The 20,104-nt window shown below is 42.0% G+C and overlaps 1 protein-coding gene and 1 pseudogene across 2 annotated transcripts in view; both read right to left on the minus strand.

Moving 5' to 3' along the window:
* Positions 1–3,207, minus strand: part of NUP107 (nucleoporin 107) — a 59,593-nt gene extending 56,386 nt beyond the window's left edge. The window contains exons 1-3 of one of the 2 annotated variants that reach the window (XM_037847772.1): positions 3,085–3,207; positions 829–922; positions 277–363 (exon numbers count right to left, since the gene is read on the minus strand). In XM_037847772.1, coding sequence (XP_037703700.1) covers positions 277–363; positions 829–922; positions 3,085–3,090 — 187 coding nt within the window. In that variant the 5' untranslated portion in view covers positions 3,091–3,207. Of the gene's footprint in view, positions 1–275; positions 364–828; positions 923–3,084 lie in introns of those variants that run through there. The other variant, XM_037847773.1, reaches the window with a different exon arrangement.
* Positions 3,208–3,243: 36 nt separating this feature from the next.
* On the minus strand, positions 3,244–12,477 carry LOC119542652 (annotated as a pseudogene).
* Positions 12,478–20,104: the final 7,627 nt, after the last annotated feature.

Consider the following 20,104-nt stretch of genomic DNA (forward strand, 5'->3'; position numbering starts at 1 on the left):
ACTTACTTACATACTTACCCACATTATTTAACTTCTCTAAATCTCACTTTCAATTTTGATCAAATGGAGATAAAAATCTCTACATTACAGCTACTGTGTGTTTATATAAAGTATAGTGACTTAAACATGGTAAGAATTGAATAAATAGTAGCTGCAATCATTACAACTGTATTAATTATTGATATTGCAACCAAATATATTTATTACAAGTACAATACATTTAGAAGTCTATTATTAGTGTCATTATTAGATGTTTTAAAAGCAAAAAAATCTCACAAGGTGATCGAAATGAGCTGGGAGTTCGAGGGATAACCTGATTTCTTGGTGTAGTATTAGCCAAATTTTCATCTTGGGATGCTCGAACTGTTGGAAGAGTTAAGGAAAGTTTTCCATGCAGAAAGAAGATCATTAAGTTAGAATCAACTATATTTATACTACACAAGATATGTGAATACATTTTTCAAGAATGGCATACTTTATGGCTACCATTTTTTATGCAAAGAGTAGATAAAGAATTCCCTCTGTCAATGAAATTCTAAGTTGTCAGTTTTAGATTTCTACACAGTAAATGAAGAGTTCTTAGTCTAACTTCAAATAAAAAAAGGAACTCTAACATCAGCAGAATCTAACCACAACATGATAGTCAGAAGTAAAATAGAACATCCTTATTTTCAAGGAAATATAAATCTCAATCTCATTTTCTTATTATATACTCTAGTATTTTACATTTATAACAAGTGTTAATACCTCTCGTAAAAAGAAAATTCTATAACCCAGATTCCAAACATGTTGGAATTTTTATAATGATGTCTAAAACACAAAGGATACTTAAAACTCTTTTTTGAGCACTCTGTTTCCGTGCAGTCCGTGTTACTTCTGCCTCCCGGATCACAGGGGATGACATCTCTCCAAAGTCACTCCTAAAATAGTATAATCAAGTTCATGCGAATGAAACGAGAATGTATCACTTGGAAAGAACTTTATCGTGATGACTGTAGAAAAGCACCCTAGTTAAGACAATCATTTCAGTAGCCAAGGCTTTGATATTTTTGGTCAGAATGCTCACCCTACTCCAAATCCGTTCCACTCAAATCTTACTTCCATGAAGGCTTCTCTGACTTTCTAGCCAGGGGTTGTGTGGCAACCCCTGGCTGAGCAAAAACAGGCATGGTGGAATTTGTCATCACACAGCAGTCTAATGTTTAACCTATCATCTTTGTAAGCCGGTAAGGAGAAAAGGGGTAAACTAACCTTAAAATGTAACTTTAAAACGTGAAACGGAGAAGTAAGCAGGAGGCGAGAAACTCTTGGTTTCACAAAGAGCAAGATGTAATGTACCCAGACCTCCCACCAACAAATGTTTAATCTAGTCTACCCAGCTTCCTGGCTCCCACATGTTATCACTCTTGTGGTTATCTACAGAGCCCCATCCTATATTCTCTCCTTCCTGCATCACCCCCATGTCACAGGACCCTGTTCCCCGCGTTTATAGCTCTCCCACCTTAGAAATGTCTTTGTCTTAAGCCTTTATAACCCACTTGACCACCTAGCTTAATTGCTTGGGTCAACTTCCCTGCGATGCCACACCCACCTGGCTTAAGAGAGGAGTTATCATGATCTCTTCGTCACGATCTCTCTGTGACTTCTCACCCTATTGGTAAGCCCTGAATACAAGTTCACGTATCAGAAAATGCCCGGTGTCTTCTGTGGCCTCTGGACTGGCAAAGCCCTCATGGGCCGCGACACTATGTCGAACTTTTTCCTACAGAATTACTTCAAACTTGGACTATATATCATAACAATTTTTTAGATAACTGTTTAATGAAGGAAAATGTTCTTTCCCATATTGGATTGAGGAGTTCCCTAATTGCAGAAACTCTTGTCTTAGAGGATCTTCTGTAGTCTCCAAAATGCTTCAAATCATGTGTACTATGGAAAAAATCTTTTGGTTGAGATGTTTGAGCTGATGAGATGGGAGGTTAAGTAAAAAAGAATGCTTGTAAATTGGGGAGAAACAACCCTTCAAGTCACTTCCCCCAAGGGTATCCTAAGGGTGTCTCAGTCTCACCAATGTTGTACTCATAATGCTCCAGATCTCCCATTATTTTCATCCAAAGGTCTAGAAACTAAACTGCATGGATTAAGAAACATGTGTTTTAAAACAAATCTAATTTGCTTTTCTTCCACTTAAAACCCTCAGACAGCTCCCTCTGGCTTAGAGAATCAAGTCTAAATTCCTTTGCATGGCATTCACAACCTGACTGCAGCTTACAAGTTCAGTCTTAGTCAGTCACAAAAATCACCCCTACACAAACATATACATGTGACCATTCATCTACACAAAGTATGCACCTTCATACCCTCACACTTTTATACATGCTGTTCCTTCTACAGAGGTCTGCACTTGCCCCCTTGTCCACCTGGTGAACATCCATCCACTCATCAAGCAACCTACAGGTGAAGAATTCCAGTTCTGGAGACACACAGATCCAGGTTTGGAACTCAGTTCTTCCACTTATTAGCATCCTAATTTCGACTGAAGTTCCTTGACCTCTTTTAACCTCAGTGTTCTCATCTATGAAAAGATGAGACTGCCTACTATTTGCACTGTTACAAAGACTAAACTATCCAATAACACACAGTGACTGTCACAGTGGCAGTCACATAATAGTCACTCAATTGTTGGCTACTGCTAGGAACCAAAAGTCTGAATTGAAAATCCAGTTCCGTCATTGACTGGCTTTGTGATCTCGAAGCGGGTCACTTACCATCTCTAATCCAGGGCCATCACTTACCCCGCCCCCCCAGGAGCGAAAAATGTTGCGTGAAAGCGCAGAATAGATACATCGCAGAGACACCACAGGAATGCAGGGGATTATCATTGACCAAATTCCTCACCCCTCACCCCCGCCAAGCAGCCTTTCCTACAAAAGCTGCAGAATCTCCCAACCAGTGAAAGGAGTCCAGGAGCAGCACACAGAACCTCTTTCGCTTCCTCTGTAAGTCGGGTTTCACTTATTCGTTCCACTAACGGGCAATAGGGACAAGTTCCCGGGCTAAGCTGTCACCACCAGAACTGACACTGTCCATAGGTTCCAGTCTTTTTAAACAAGATGCTCACAAATTTGGCCCAGTTGGTCCACCGCGTTTCAGCCCTCCCGCCCTCCGGAAGCAAACCCTTCGGCCCGGAAGCACTCCCTGCTAAACTAGAAAAGACGGGGGAAAGAAGGGATAAAAAGGTTCTCAATTGGCGCATGCGCGACTTTTCCTTCCTATTGGCGCCAGCCTGACCGGCGCAGGCGCGAAAGGATGTCCGCGTGTGACCGCGCCCACCGGGCGGAGTTGGGCCGGGGGCGGGGTCTGAGTCGGAGGTGGGGAGGACAGGAGGAGAGCCTGACCCAGCTTAGCCGTGACGGGTGCCGTCACTTTGCTTGACCGGCATCTGTGGGCGTGGCCTAGTGGTCTAGGCGCTGGGCTGAAGTACTGGGAAGTCTGGCGACATATAATGCTACAACAGAAAAAATGTGAAGTCATTTTCGTGTATCTTGGTCAGAAGAATCCTGGGCTTGGACTTCCGACATGCGGGGCTCTGCCCTACACCTGGAGGGTCCTTGTCTCAGTCACTGCACTCACCTCGTTTGGATTGGTGGTGTAACACCCTACAGATTTTGAAACTGTTTTCAATAATTGCTGTTTGTTCTTTACTTGTGTGTGTGTGTGTGTGTGTGTGTGTGTGTGTGTGTGTGTGTGTGTGTTTTCGTATTGAGGATAAAAAGTTCACCTGTTTTAAAAAGTCGAAAAGCAGCATGAAAGCAGATGGTATTGGTCTCTATTTCAAAGTGCAGCCTAGGCAAAAAGTAGGGTATTCTGGCCCTAAGGGGTCAGTTGAAGTTTTGCCTTAGACATTTATATTCTGCTCTAATTCCAGGAACCACCGTTCCCAGGAAGGCCTCTTCATATCGTGGTGTTTTGAGTAAGATGGCTTTTGTGTCCCCTGATCTAGGCTCTATCCATCTTCACTGTGAGCAAATTCCTGTAGGATTCTGTAGGGTTAAGATAACAACCTCTATCACAAAGTTGTGAGAACTATAAGTGAGATCACAGATGTACACTGCACATGACAGATCATCAAAATAATAATTTTCTCCTTCAATAACTTAGGTGATGAATCACACCCTGGCATTCTCTCATGCTCCCCAACTCCTAATTTTCCTGTACAAAAGCAAATTTGTTCTCTTAAAGAAAGTGAAACGTGATTCTGAATGATTCTTGTCAGTGGAGAGGCAAGTTTATTCAAAGCGTGAACCAGTGGCTCAGGTTCTTGCCATGTGTCCCTCTCCACAACTGAATTCCAATGTATTTTATTCATATAAGGTATTCTTTGCTTTCCTGTGTTTTGGGTCACTCACTCCAGTGACCCTCTGCCGATTTCCACTTTAGGTATACTTGAAGTGATTGAGGTTAAGTCACATTAGAAAAAGAAGGAACCTCTTTGGGCAAAGAATTAGACGTGTTCGGGTCATATTCAAAGAGAGTAAACTTATTGAAAAGTGCACTGGGGTTCACTTTTGACACATTTCAATAGTAGGCAGGAACACCATGATGTTCCCAAACATTTCAAAATATATTCATTTGATTGCTTTAAAACATTTGATTGCTTTAAAACTATGTGGAATAAACTCCTTGTGTAGTTCATATTGTATATATACTGCCTTTATGTTTAGAGTTCTTGGTTGCAATGACAAAAATTCACTATGGCTAACTTAAGTAAAAAGGAATTTACTGGAAGCATGGCAGAAGCTCATAGATTTTGTCAAAAAGCTGGAGAAAGGGCTTTGGAAGTCTCATATCACCAGGCAACTAGCTACGGAGGCCAGAAAGCAGCAGCCAGCCACAGGCAAGCCATCCCAGGCACTCAGCAGAACAGTCTGATCTGGAGCCCACGTGCACACACACAAACACACCCTGCAGAATAGAGAACCCATTACCTTTTATTTTCCTCTGCTACTTTTTTTTTTTTTTATCATTTTCTCAAGTAAAATTTTATTTTCTCAAAAGAAGGATCCACAGAAGTGTGCTAAGTTATTTCCCAATTTTTTTTTCTTTTGTTTTGTTTTAATTCAGTTTTACTGAGATATCTTCACAACCCATACAGTCATCCATGGTGTACAATCAGCTGTTCACAGTACCATCGTAGAGTTGTTCCTTCATCACCCCAATCCATTTTTGAACATTTTCTCTACACCAGAAAGAATAAAAATAAGAATAAAAAACAAAAGTAAAAACACCCAAATCATCCCCCCCCCATCCCACCCCAATCTTCATTTAGTCCCTGTCCCCATTTTTCTACTCCATCCATACACTGGGTAAAGGGAGTGTGATCCACAAGTTTTTCACCATCACACTGTCACCCCTTGTAAGCTACATAGTTATACAATTGTCTTCAAGAGTCAAGGCCACTGGGTTGGAGTTTGATAGTTACAGGTATTTATTTCTAGCTATTCCAATTCACTAAAACCTAGAAAAGGATATCTATATAGTGCATAAGAATGCCCACCAGAGTGACCTCTCAACTCCATTTGAAATCTCTCAGCCATTGAAACTTTATTTTGTTTCATTTTGCTTCCCCCTTTTGGTCAAGAAGGTGTTCTCAATCCCATGATGCAGGGTCCAGGTTCATCCCTGGGAAGTCATATCCGGAGTTGCCAGGGAAATTTACACCCCTGGGAGTCAGATTCCACATATGGGGAAGGGCAGTGAGTTCACCTGCCAAGTTGGCTTAGCTAGAGAGAGGGGGCCACATCTGAGCAACAAAGAGGCACTCAGGGGGAGACTCCTAGGCACAGTTTTAAGCAAGTTTAGCAATAAGCCTCACGAGGGCAAGCCCCAAGATAGAGGGCTCAGCATACCAACTGTCAGTCCTCAATGTTTATTAGAACATCAGCAACAACCCAAGCGAGGAAGTCCAACACTTCCGCATTTTCCCCCAGCTCCTAAGGGGGGCCCTGCGTATATATTTTTATTCTCTGCCCGAATTACTCTGGATGTGTTGCTATTTCACACTATACTGTGCAAACCTACAAGATCTCACTTTCTGTTCAAAGTTCCATGTAATTTTGGTGTTTGAACAAACTGACTGTACATAAATTGTTTAGCGTACTTCAGAAAATATAGAACCTGCTCCAGATAACCATCTCTTCCCTTGGTCTCACATGGAAGTTGAAGTTTTAAAACATAGTCAGTATCGTCCTTTACCCTTTGGACTGATTTGCCCTAGTCCTAACCAGATCTGCTTCATTCATATCTCTAACTGCTTTTTAAACAGTTGCTGTATGCACTAATACTGACATTCATATCTGCTGAGCTCTAGCTCTGAGTTTCAGGTGTCACACAGATACTCAAATTTCCAGATACCAGTCAGGTCATACACAAAGGGATCAGCATCTCAGAGTTTGTAGATAGCCATTACAGTTCAGGAATAGATTTGACTGCTGTAAGAGCTTACATTCTAGGGACCATTACCATAATTGTTTCCCTGTTAGGCTGTGCTCTAAGATTCAATTCTGAGTTTATACATTGTAGTTAGTCCATATTGGTGAGGTATTATAGTGTTTGCCTTTGTTTCTGGCATACTTCACTCAAAATGCTGTCTACAGGATCCATTCACCTCGTTGGTTGTGTGTCTCACAGCTTCACTCCTTTTTGCAGTTGCTCAATATTCCATCGTATGCATACATCACAGTTCACCATTCTGTTTCTCAGTTGATGTACCCTTAGGCCACCTCTACCCATTGCAAATCATGAATACTGCCTCCATAAACACCAGTGTGCAAATGTCCACCCATGTCCCTGCTCTCAGATCTTCCAAGCATATACCCCATAATGAGGTTGCAGGATCTTATAGCACCCACATACTTAGCTTCTTGTGGAACCATCACACTGTCCTCCATAAAGGCTACAACAGTAAATAAATAATTCCCCCTCTCCATGTTTTCTCCAGCACTCTTATCCCTATTTATATTTTTTCCTACAATTTTATAGAGATATATTCACATATAGTACAATTATCTACAGTGTACAAGCAGTTGTTCACGGTATCATCATATAGTTGTGCATTTATCACCACAGTCAGCACTTAAGCATGTTGATTATTACAAAATAAGTGTTTTTTTAAATGAATAATAAAAAAGATAATAAAAAGAAAAATAAAATATCATACAATACAATATAATACTAAGGTCAGACAACACCATTACCAAGAATCCCATATTTCCCCCCTTACATCCCCTCTATACACATTTAGCTTTGGTATATTGCCTTTGTTACATTTAATGGAAGCATATTACAATGTTACTGTTGGCCACAGACTCCAGTTTGTTTTGATTATATTTTTTCCCCAGTACCATCCCTTTTTCAACACTTTGCATGTTTGACCTTCATTTGTTCTCCCACATGTAAAAACATTCCCATATTTGTACATTTAATCACAATCATTGACCACTCCAGCTTTTGCCAAATCATACAGTCCCAGTCCCTATCGTCTATCTTTACATCTGGTGTCATACATGCCCCTAGCCCACCTCTCTAAGCTTCACTCTCAGACATCTTTGTTCAGTGTACTTACAATATTGTGCTACCATCATCCTGCTGTTGTGGGGTGTAGTGTTCTATAGATGTCTGTCAAGTCTAGTTCATTTATCGTATAATTCAACATCTCCGTTTCCTTATTGATCCTCTGTCTAGACGTTCTACCTATTGATGAGAGCGGTGTATTGAAGTCTCCCATTATTTTTGTAGAGGTATCTACTTCTCCTTTCAGTGCTCTCAGTGTTTGCCTCATGAATTTTGGGGCACTCTGGCTTGGTGCATAAATATTTATGATATGTTTTCTTGATGAACTGACCCTTTTATTAATATACGGTGTCCTTCTTTGTCTCTTTTAATTGTTTTACTTTTGAAGTCTAATTTGTCTGATATTAGTATAGCTAATCCTGCTTTTTTCTTGTTTGTGTGAAATATCTTTTTCTGCAGCACTTGGAGGGGAGTCTCAAAGATAATTGCGGAATAGCAGACAGTTGTCATTAGGGCTCAAATTAATGTGTTGGATGCTACCTGCTGCTCACTCAGGTTGGCCTCTATCCAGTTAGATACCTGCTGGTTACTGCTACCCTCTTTAAGCAGCTTCTCCAACTGCCCGCTCAGCTCCTCTGAGGGGGGTGCCCTCTGGCCAGGGGTCTCTGACTCTTCTTCCAGGGTATACTCCACCTTCTACAACATCTTGGTCTTCAGGCAGAAATTCCTTCCAGGTGAGCCCAGCCTCTAGCCACTTCATCCCCACCTTTTTGGAACCCATGCTTTTGCATAGGAGCCCCAGGATTTCTAGCAATAGAGAAGCAGCTTTGTCCACAGGTCTCAGAACCTTTGTAATCTCCCTAAACAGCTCCTCTGTGGGCACCCCACCTTCTTGCAGAATGGGTGTTACCAGTTCTGCTAGGTAAAGCCACACATGGGGGATGTCGATTTCCATGTCCTCAGCCAATTCCAGGATTTCATACAGCTCTTCTACGTACTGAGCAGTAGAGAGGTGCCTGGCACAGAGCAGCTGGTGAAGCAGCCGCCCCATATGCTCATGAGCAACGGTGGTGCGCTCCAGTGTGGACTCGATGCCATGTTGCACAAAGATGAAGAGTAAGGAGGGTGAAGACAGCTCCTGCACACACTGCACTGCCTCCTTCATGTCATTGTGGTGGAGGTATTCCTCAATGATGGCCCTGGATTTCTTCTCCATCTCCTCCTCAGAGAGTGAGGCCTTTGGGGGGCTCACTGGGAGCAGGGTGGCTTGCCTAAGGTCCCAATCCTCCGTGAGACTAGCTGCCTTGTGCAGTCTCTCAGGCTGGGTGGGACGTTCTTGACTCCACTCCTCCATTTCCTTGCTGAAGCTCCGTTTGGTGGCGGGGGGTGTGTGCACGATCCATCCAGTCCCCACGGTCGCCTCCCTGTTCCCTCCATTCTAGGCAGTCTTCCGGGTCCCCAGCTTTCTCACCTCGTTCTGAGCTCAGGCTACTCCTCTGTACGACATGTCTGTTATCTGTGATTTCTGTGGGTACTGCTTGTTGAAGAGCTGAGAAGCGATTCAAGGTACTAGTAACTGGACGAGCAGCTTCTGATGCTGCATCTGAGGGTTTGACCCCTGAGCCTCCACTGCTGCCCTTGCCCCAGCTCAGTCGTCCTCCAGGTGCAAAGAGCTGGTTGTTAGAAACAATGAAGTCAGGCTTCATGATCTTGGTGAGTTGTGAGGTGTCAATGGGGTGGCTGCCCTTGCTGATGGGGACTGTGTTCCAGCCACCATCACCCACAAGTGGAAGGCCATGACTGATGGGCGGGCCTGGAGGACCACCCTGACGTTTGTCACTGCCCTTAGCCATGAGCTGCTTGATGTGCTCCTGACTTTCCTCCATCTCAGCCTCCTTGTGGATCTGATCAATGGTCTTGGGACCCTGGTCCCCTTGGCGTGGCACCCAATTGCTCTGTTGCGGATCCAGCACATCCTGCAGCATGGGGTGGATGCAGGATGACGTCTTCTTTTCCTTAATAATTTTTTTCCATCTGGTTGAAATACTGATCATTCAGGGCTTGGCTTTCTCGAAGTCCAGGTCTTTGCCAATGGTAGTGAGCAGACGGCAAAGGCTTTCAAGGGACTCTTCGTCATGGTTCTTAAATAGATTGACCACGCAGTCATGCATCATTGTTTCTGTTAACATCTTCAGTTTAAACAACCCCCCAATAAACTTGATATTCCCTAGAGAACACCGCTGGGCTGTCCCGAGCCTCTTCCAGCTCTTCCTTCAGGCCCCCCTGTTCCTCTGCCATAGCGGCTTCATCCATCTCTTTTTGCTTCTCAAAAACTTCATCATCATCTTTGTCTTTCTCAAACTCCTTCTGACATCTATTCAATAGCAGTTTTTGAAAGTTCACAGTCACTATTGGCTTTTCTGTTGTGGGCACTTTCAGCGCCACGAGGCAGTGGCATATATTGGCATAGGCCATGGAGAAGTTGGGCTCTGAAACAGCCTTCTTAAAGATGAGGACAATGACTCCGTTGAGGCATTCCTCAGTATCAATGGCCAGCCGTGTCACCTACTTCATCAGCTGCTGGAACATCTGGGGTGTCAGCTTTTCAGGGTGGAGCACACCCTGTGTAACTGGTCCTGGGGTTTGCTGCCATCAGCATCCTCTTCCCCTTAGTCTTTATCAGCTGCCATCTGCTTGCTGTTGGGTTTCCAGGACTTCTCTGCTTTAAGTTTTATAACACTGTTCAGTCATTAACACTGTGGCAATGATCTTACAAGGTTCCTTTTGGAGGCCCTGCTGAGAGCACTGGGGTCCCAGGTCATCCGGCCCTTGGGGCAGCTCCCCACCTGGCCCACCCCTTGGGTGTCCACAATTGCTAAGGGCTGGTTGACCAAGGTTTGCAAAGGATGGAGTAATGTCTGGGCTGCAATTTACGCCCTGTCGTCAGGTGGGATCAAGTGGTCGCCATGGTGTTTTATTGGCCTTGTCCAATACCACAGCACTGACATGGGGCCATCCCTCTGGCTTTTGCATACTGGCAAAGATGAATTGAAAGCCAAGCAGGAACTCATGGTCATAAAGTTTTTTCTCCTCAAGGTTTAAAGGCTTCCATTGATTTGACTTATGTTCATACTTCTGCTCCCCAGGCTGAATGTTCACAGCATTGTGAATTTTGTCTTCCTTTGAGTCCCAGGTATCCTCTGTCTCTTCAGGCCTTGGGGACATGCTGCTGCCCTCAGACTCTGGGCCTGGATTGTTGCCTGCAGGAGGCTGATTTTCCACCTCTGGTACTCCTTGGTTCACTTCCCTGAAGGCATCTAGAAGGTCTCCCACAGCCTCCTTTTTAAGCTCCTTAATTTTCCATTTCCTCTTGGGCACAGATACCACCACTTTGGTGGCTGCTGCTGCCTCCAAATTCTGGGGCAGGTGAGCTGGGGCATGGGTGCTCTCTGGGGGGAACAGTTCCTCTCTTCCCTTCTCACCCTCAGCTTCTCCTCATTCTCCTTCTTTTTCCTCTTCTACCTCTTCCTACATTTCCTCCTCCTGAGCCAGGGAAGTAGCTGGAGGAGCCATAGCTGGAGTGGTAGAGGGGATGGTGGGGGGAGCCACTGATGTTGTCACTTCCTTGGCCTACTCCTTGGGCTCACTCACTGGGCTTAAGTCCACAGCTGGTGACAAGGGGTCTCAGTTGAGCAGTTCCTCAAGTTGAGCAGTTGGAGCAATGGACATAGGAAGTTAAGAGGGGCAAGCCAGGGGAGAAAGAGGGACAAGTTCTGGGCTCAGCTCCAGCTCTGGTTCCAGATCCTCAGATGGAACCACACTGTTAGGTTCATGAGGAATTTACACTTTGTGAGATGTGAGGGGCATGAGAACCTGGAGAGGACAGGAAGAGAACTCAGATTCTGGAATTGGTTTGCTAAGTGTCAACTCTATCTCCAGTATGGGTTCAGAGAGGGCAATAGGTTCTGGAGACAGGCAATATGGTTTTCCAGTTTCATAGGGGCATGGAGGTTGATTCTTCTACAGACATTTGCATCATCTCCATTGTCAGAGTATCCCCAGGAATAGAGAGGACTGCAAGATTAGGCTAAGATCCCAGTTCCAAGATTGGGGGTGGTGATGGGGTTGGAGAAGGTGATGAAGGCTGGGACTCTAAAGGGCTGTGCTTTGGGCCAGACAGCCCTGGCCAACCCCCAATGATTGCTCCCTGAGACTGGTCATCTGGCCGGACAATGACAGCAACCTGGGGTGTCTCTCCATTAGCTTGAGGCTCCAGACCGCTTCTCATCTGGGGAGGGGTGGGTGTGGAGGTGGTGCGGGCCCCAGACATGATCTGCTCTGTGATATCCTTCCCTCCTTGGTTTGGATCTTGAATTTGGATTGTCTTATTCTCCCTCTTGGGGAGCCTCTGGGGTGGCTGGTTCACCAAAACTGGGGTGGGGGCTATGCCAGTGGGAAACTGCTGCACGCCTTGGTCTGGGTACTAGGCACCAGCATAGGTCCCAAACTCTGTAGGGCTTGCACCTGGATAGAAGCTAGGGGCTCCTGGCTGCAGAGGGTACTGCTGTGTTGGGAAAACATATGTGGAACGCCCCTATCCAGGGATAATAAGCCCCCTGGGAGGCTGGGTAGGAGATCTGGGAAGGGATCATCATTACTTGGGATCCAGTAGGGTAGACATGGGCAGCTGGGCCAGGGTGAGGGGGGGCTGCACTCTGCACTTCGGAGGCTGCACTGCTCGGGGGCTGGGCCTGGCTAGGGTAGGCCGGGCCGAGAGGGGGTACTGAACACCACCGGTGCTGTCTGCTCCAGGGGAAACGCTGACTGTGGGAGTACAGGGAATGTGGCGGTTGGGGGGCCTGTGGGCTGTAAAGCTTTGTTCATTTCATTTGGTGCCACATCAGGGTCCCCTCAACATCCCTTCAGTTAAGAATAAGTCCACAGTGTGGCCTACAGGTTATGGGCATCTGAGAGCCTTCAGTCTCCTTCAGTCCGTGTGACCGAGCCCCAGGCAGCCACACAGACGATGCCCACAACCATTTCCGGCTCTCTGCACAGATCTCCTCCGCTACCTTCTATCTGGAAAAGTTCCAAACCTACAGAACATTTCCCACTTTTACTCTTTCTTTTTTTTCTAGAAACATTTAAGAATTAGCTGCAGATATCATAACATTTCACCTCTAAAAACTTTAGCATACATCTCCTAAAAACAAAGGACAAGACATTCTCTTACATAGTTACATTGAAATTTTCACACTCGGAACATTAAACAATGACATAACATAAACGTATTCAAATTTCCCAATAATGTTCTTTATACCTGTTCTTCCCCCAATCCTGGATCCATGTTTTCATTTCCCAGGCTGCTCAAAGCAGATACCATGAAATGGATTGGCTTTAACCAATAGGAATTTTTTAGCTTACAGTTTGAGACCAATGAGAATGTCCAAATTAAAGCATCACCACGGGGATGCTTTCTTCCCCAAGACTGGCTGGAGAGCCTTGTTCCTCTGTCACATGGCAAGGCACATGGTAGCATCTGCTGGTCTCTTCTTTCTCTTCTGGGTTTCACTGATTTCACCCTATTGCTTCCGTGGCTTTCACTCTCTCTGTCTGAATTTTATTCTCTTATAAAGGACTCCAGTAAAAGGATTAAGACCCATCCTAAATGAGGTGGGTCATACCATAACTGAAGTAGCCTCATCAAAAGGTTCTACTTAAAATGGGTTTATATCTACAGGAATGGATTAAATTTAAGAACATGTCTATCTGGAGTACATACAGCTTCAAATCACCACAATCCAATACAGGATTATACATTTAGTTGTCATGTCTCTTTGCTCCATAACAGTCCCCAGACTTCCTCCCACCCGCTTTTAAGACACTGATATTGTGAAGAGGTCAGATCAGTATTGCAGAAAGTTCTTCAATTTGGATTTGTCTTATTTTTTCCTCATTATAAACACATTTGAAAACATTGAGTGTGTGTGTGTGTGAAGGAATACTACATAGGAATCAATCACATCAGCTGGCTTGTAAAAAGAGTTTGTTTCAGTCTCAAAATCTGCCCGACCCTCCCCACCCTCCTCCTCCCAAAGAAAACATCCTTTTACCTGATGCTCCTTTCTAGCTGCCATCTTTTCTCTCTTCTCTTTTCAGCCAAACTTCTGTTTTGGTAAGTTTTAAATAGCTATTACTGACTTTCTTACTATAAATCCAATATATGTGTCTACTACAGAAAGATAAGAACCTAGACAATAACCAAAGGGGCAAATTAAAAAATTTCCATAATCCTGTTAATATCTGACTACAACTCCATGAGAAACCCTCATCAAGAATTGCCAAGCAGAGTCCAGTTAACTCCAGAACCAACAGAAATAGTATGTTTATTTTATGCCATTAAATTGAGGGTGGCTTGTTCTGAAGCAAAAGATAACTAGAACAAGTGGGATTATACTATAACACTGTTTTATAATCTGCTTTTTCACCAAATGCTATGAACATCTTTCATGTCAGAAATTATTCATTCGCACCATTTTAAATTTAGTCAAATATTAAAAGAAAAAGAGAGTAACATTCCGTTTTGCCTTTTTGTCTCCACTTTGCATTAGTACAACCTAATGCTGTCTGACTTCAACCCCACAGCTAAATTCTATACATGTCTTTGCTAGCAAAAGTTTATTTATCATTTCTAATCATCCCTGGAGCATTTGACATCTCTCTCTTCCCTGCCATTTTTCTGCTCCTGGGTGTCATGGCTTTACTGAGGAACTTCTCCTGGTCCTCTTTGGCTTTTTTTTGGTTAACCTCCTTTGTGGGCTCTTGAAATCAGCCCTTCCCTTGAATATTAATCTTCTCCAGATTTCTGACCTAAGACCCTATTTATTCAAGTCTACCCACTATTATCAGTCTTCAAACTACAAAGCATTTCCTAATAGCTCCCCAATCTGCAGTTCTAGCTCATACCTTGCTTTTAAAAATTCAGACCCATATATCCAATTTTTTTTACCTTTTTATTTTGAAATAATTTCAATTTATAGGACAGTTGCAAAAATAATACAAACCCCATGCAGAGAACTCTAACATATTTCCACCACCTCCAGATATCCAGATCCACCAATTTTAACATTTTGCCTCCTTTGCTGAATCATTCTATTATCTACCATTTATCTATCATCTATCTGTTTTATCTATCAATTTTCTGAACATTTGACAGCAGGTTGCATGCAGAATATCCTTGAATACATATTACTCCATGTTCATTTCCTATGAACAAGGACACACTTATATATATATCACCTTAAGTACAGTTACAAGTTCAAGAAATTTAACATTGCATAAAGCTTACATTGTATGTTTCAATTTTTTTTCTTATATTCCATTAATGTCCTTTTGAGCCTTTTCTCCTCCATCCTTAGCTCCCATCTAGGATCATCTATTTCAATTAACTGTCATTATCTCTATTTCTTTCTTTTTTTGTATGTAAACATACATGAACATAAATCTTCCCATCCCAACCCCTCCCGAGCAAACCATTCAGTGGGATTTGTCACATTCACAATGTTGCAATACTCTCACCACCATTCAACACTAGAACTTTCCCTTCCCTCCAAACAGAAGTCCCACACTCATTTTTCATTAACTCCTCGTTGTCTCCCTGCTCCCCTCCCCTGGTAACCTGTACTGTATTTTCTGTCTCCATGAGTTTGCATATTCTCTGATATTTTCTTTGTGGTTATCATGGGGCTTAAATTTAACATCCTAAATCTATTAAAATCTCATTTACCTTTGATACCATCTTCATAACTTCAATAACATACATAAACTATGTTCCTATACCCCATCATCCCCCTGCCTTTGTGTAGTACTTATTACAAATTACATATTTATACATAAGAGTCCAAAACCATTGACTTATCATTACATTTTATGCATTTGCCTTTTAGATCGTGTAGGAAGTAAAAGAGCTACAAATGAAAACTACAAGAGTACTGGCATTTATATTTACCCATGTTATTATCTTTACTGGAGATCTTTATTTCTTCATGTGGCTTCAGTCAATTGTCTAGTGTCCTTTCAACCTGCAGAACTCTTTTTAGCATTTCCTGTTGGGCTGGCCTAGTGGTGATGAGGTCCCTCAGGTTTTGTCTATCTGGGAATGTCTTAATTTCTCCCTCAGTTTTGAAAGACAGTTTGGCCAGATACAGAATTATTGGTTGGCACTTTTTTGCTCTCAGCACTTTAAATACATCTTCCCACTGCCTTCCTGCCTCCATGGTTTCTGATGAGAAATCAGGATTTAATCTTATTGAGGCTTCCTTCTATGTGACACTTTACTTCTCTCTTGTGGCTTTCATAATTTTCTCTGTTATCTTTGGCATTCAACAGTTTGATTGTAACATGGCACAGTGTGGATCTATTTGGGTTTATCCTGTTTGGAGTTCATTGAGCATCTTGAATATGTATATTCATGTCTTTTGTTACATTTGGGAAGTTTTCAGCCATTGTATCTTTGTATATTCTCTCTGCCCCTTTCTCTCTCTCTTTTTCTGGGGCTCCCACGGTGCGTATATTGGTACATGTGATGGTATTCCAAAGGTTTCTCAGGCTCTGCTCACTTTTCTTCATCCTTTCCTCTTTCTGATCCTCAGATGGGATGGGATAATTTCCATTGTCTTGTCTTCAAGTTCACTGATTCTTTCTTCTATCAGCTCCAATCTGCTGTGAAATTCATCTAGGAAATTTTTAATTTCTGTACTGTGGTCTTCAGATCTGTTTAGTTCCTTTTCACAATTTCTCTCTCTCTATTGTTATTCTCTTTGTGTTCATTTATTGTTTTCCTGATTTCCTTTAATTCTTTGTCATGTTTTCCTTTAGTTCTTTGAGTATATTTAGGACCATTGTTTTAAAGTCTTTGTCTGCCATGTTCTACCTCCTCACTGATGGTTTCTAGTGCTTTAATCTTCTTCTCTTCCTGGGCCATTAATTCTTATTTCTTTGTATGTTTCATAAGATTTGTTAAAACCTGGAAATTTTGATATTTTAATGTGTTGTTGCTGGAATTTAGACTCTGAGACATTTGTTCCTTAAGCTTGTATCCAGCTAGTATTATAACAGGGCTTTCCTTGAATGCCAGGAGCTAATGATGATGACAACAACGACAAAGAAGAAGAGGGGGAGGAGAAGGAGTAAGAGGAGGAGGTGGTGGTGGTGGTGGAGGAGGAGGAGGAGGAGAAGAAACAAAAGAAAACACCTTTCCCTGTCTTTGACCTGTGTGAGTGCTTTCCTTCAGGACTTACCCATAAAATGAGTTTAGAGAATAGCCCCAGGCCAAAGCATAGGGCCTTACTGATCCTTTCTGCACATGCCTGTTATCTTGGGTATGTGCCTGTGGCTCAAGAACTTTCCCCCTTTACACAGATATAAATGTCCCCTCTTCCTTAGAAAATAGTTTCCTCACTCTCCTGGGCACTGTACTGTACGTCTTACAGCCAACAACCTTGACCCAGGCAGCACAACTTTACTGCTCTCATAAAACTCAGTGAGTTGCTTTCTACATGCAAGGCCAGTTCTGGGACAGTGAGTCCCTCAGGCCATCAGAAAAATTGGGCCAGAATTACAGGCACCCAAATATGTGCAGGATGGTTACTCTGCTCCCTCTGGAACCTAGACCAGGGATCCACACTGGGAGCACAGGCCAGTGAGGAAGTGGCCATCAGGGTAACAGGAGACCCTACTGCTTTTTTTAAAAAAATTAGTTTTTATAGTAGAATATAACATATATTCATAGAAGTTATAACTTTCCAAGTGCAATTTAACAAATAGTTAGAGAGTAAATTTCAAAGAATATTACAGGTTATAGTTCCAAAGTTTTAGTTATTTCCTTATTGTGAAATATAACATATACACAAAAAGGTAATATCTTTCAAAGTATGATTTAACAAGTAGTTATATAGAAAATTTCCAAAGTTGTTATGAGTTACAGTACCATAATTTCAGTTATTTCCTTATTGTGAAATATAACATATAAACAAAAAGGTGATAGCTTTCAAATTACAGTTTAACAAGTAACTATAGAATAAATTTCAAGGGATGCTATGGGTTACAGTTCCACCATTTCAATTCTTTCCTTCCAGCTATTCTAATACTCTAGCAACTAAGAAAAAGAAAATTATATAGAGATTCAGTATTCATAATCCTTTGTTAAATTCCATCTTATCTGTTGCTACCCTTTCATCTAGTTTAATCACTTTCCCTATCGCTTCTAAGTGGCTTTTTTTTTTTTTTTTTTTAATTCTGTGCTTGTTCTCTTGCAATCCTTTAACTGTTTCCTGGAGCTTTTAGAAATATGTTTCTGCCAGTTTCAGTGAGGTTATGGAACCCTGAAGTGTCTCACTCCATTTTTTGTCAGCATGGGTCCTGATTATTTACTGGACATATCATCTTTGATGATATAATGCATCTGAAATTGAACATGTCCAAACTCCAAATCTGAACTCAACATGCCACTCCCCTCCAAAACAACAACACAATAACCCTACATTTCCTCCTCTTTTCTATCTTGGCTAATGGCCACATCCAATTACTCAAGCCAAAAATTTGGAATTTAATCTCAGTAGGACTGAAGTTCCATTAAGGCAGAGGTGTTTATCTGTTTTTTTTTGATACTCTATTTCTCTAAATATTTGTTTATTGGATATGCCAGTTTGTATATATTATGTCCCCCAGAAAAAGCCATATTCTTCAATCTGTGGGGGCAGATTGATTAATCTTTTTGATTAGGGTGTGACCTCTTGATTGAATGTTTCCATGGAGATTTGGCCCTGTCCATTCAGAGTGGGTCTTGATTAGTTTACTGGAGTCCTTTAAAAAAGCTCCAGGCCCAGAAGCTTGCTGATGCTTTGAGGTGCTAGCCCAGAGTTTGCTCTGGAGAAGCTAAGAGAGGACAAAATGCCCCAAGAGCAGCAGATCCTTAGAGACACTTAGAGATACTTGGAGTTCCGGACAGAAGGATGTTTGGAGATGCTAAATTAAGAGATGAAACCCAGAAATTACCCTGGAGAAGCACAGACACCAACCACATGTCTTCCCCACTGACAGAGTTGTTCTGGACGCCATCGACCGTTCTTCAGTGAAGGTATCATTGTGTTGATGCCTTAGTTTGGTCACTTTTATGGCCTCAGGACTGTAAATTTGTAACTGAATAAACTCCCTTTATAAAAGCCAACCCATTTCTGGTATTTTGCATAACAGCAATATTAGCAAACCAGAACACTGGGTGATTCTACTCTGTTCCTCACATCCACCTTGTCACCAAATCTTAAATATGTCTTTTTATTTCCATTGTTACCTTCTTAGTCCGAATTCATTCCATCTCTTGCCCTTACTAAGGTGGGTCCTCCAACCGAATTCCTTTCTTCATATTGCTAAGTGAGTGTTCTAAAAATGCAAATCTGATGTCACTCTCCTTTCAGTTTCCTCTGGATCTCAGTATTAACTCCAAACTACTTGACTCAGCTTTCAAAATTTGATTTACTTCTCTGGTATCATGGTACTGTTATCTCCACCTCAAACTATATTCTAGCCATATTCAAGTTTAGTTCCCAAAACATTCCGTGGCCGTTTTGCATGTGTTCTCCTGCTAAACAGAGGCAGGAAAGACAATATGCCAATGCTCACATCATACCACTATGCAGCCATAGAAAGGATATTTAGAGAGAGTCTGCTAACAGTTTGGAAATATTCATGTTTTGCTTTAAATGAGGGAAGCAGGTTGGCAAATTGTGTATATTGGTATGCTCAGAAACAAAGTAAAATGCATAAGAAATATTGAACAAAGATCATACAAAATGTTGGATATTGATCATCTTTGGTTGGTGAGACTGGCTGATTTTGTTTTTATGGTTGTTATTCTGTCTAGTTCATATATTTTTTTTAATTTTAATAAATTAATTTTCATAGCATGGTCCAATTTAAATTCAAAGATACAAAATTCCAGTGAGTCAGATGTGAATCTAATGAGCAAGTTAAGGCAGGTGCTTAAAACTTTTTTTTTTTTTTTTTACCATGCCCAAAATGTAGTTAGAAGGATTTTGAATACAGTTGTAAGATGCATAGCAATTTATATAAGACCAAAAAGAGGTACTTAGCTTGTTAACAGCTTGTTCAGATATGAGACAGTGAGTTTTATTTCCATATTTGGGGCACACAATTTTCTTCTTTGAGCTCAAAACATTGCAAACATACTATTATAACTTCATATATTCTTTTTATCTAAAGAAGTAGAATGTAGAAAGATTAAGCAATTTACTCCAGTTCATGGACTTGAATTAAATCGAACCACAAACCAAAAATATAGTAAATAAAAATGAATCACAAATTGAAAACAAATGCCAGTTTTTGGCTGAATCATGAAACACAGTGTGTATTTTCTTAAAACATGGTTCAACTCAGGTTATATTGCCTGGAGGATTAAGAACACAACTTCAGAAATCAGGCTCCCTGGGTTCGAATCCCAGTTCTGCAGTTTCTC

This window comes from Choloepus didactylus, chromosome 8 (assembly GCF_015220235.1).
Source record: "Choloepus didactylus isolate mChoDid1 chromosome 8, mChoDid1.pri, whole genome shotgun sequence".
NCBI lineage: Eukaryota > Metazoa > Chordata > Mammalia > Pilosa > Megalonychidae > Choloepus > Choloepus didactylus.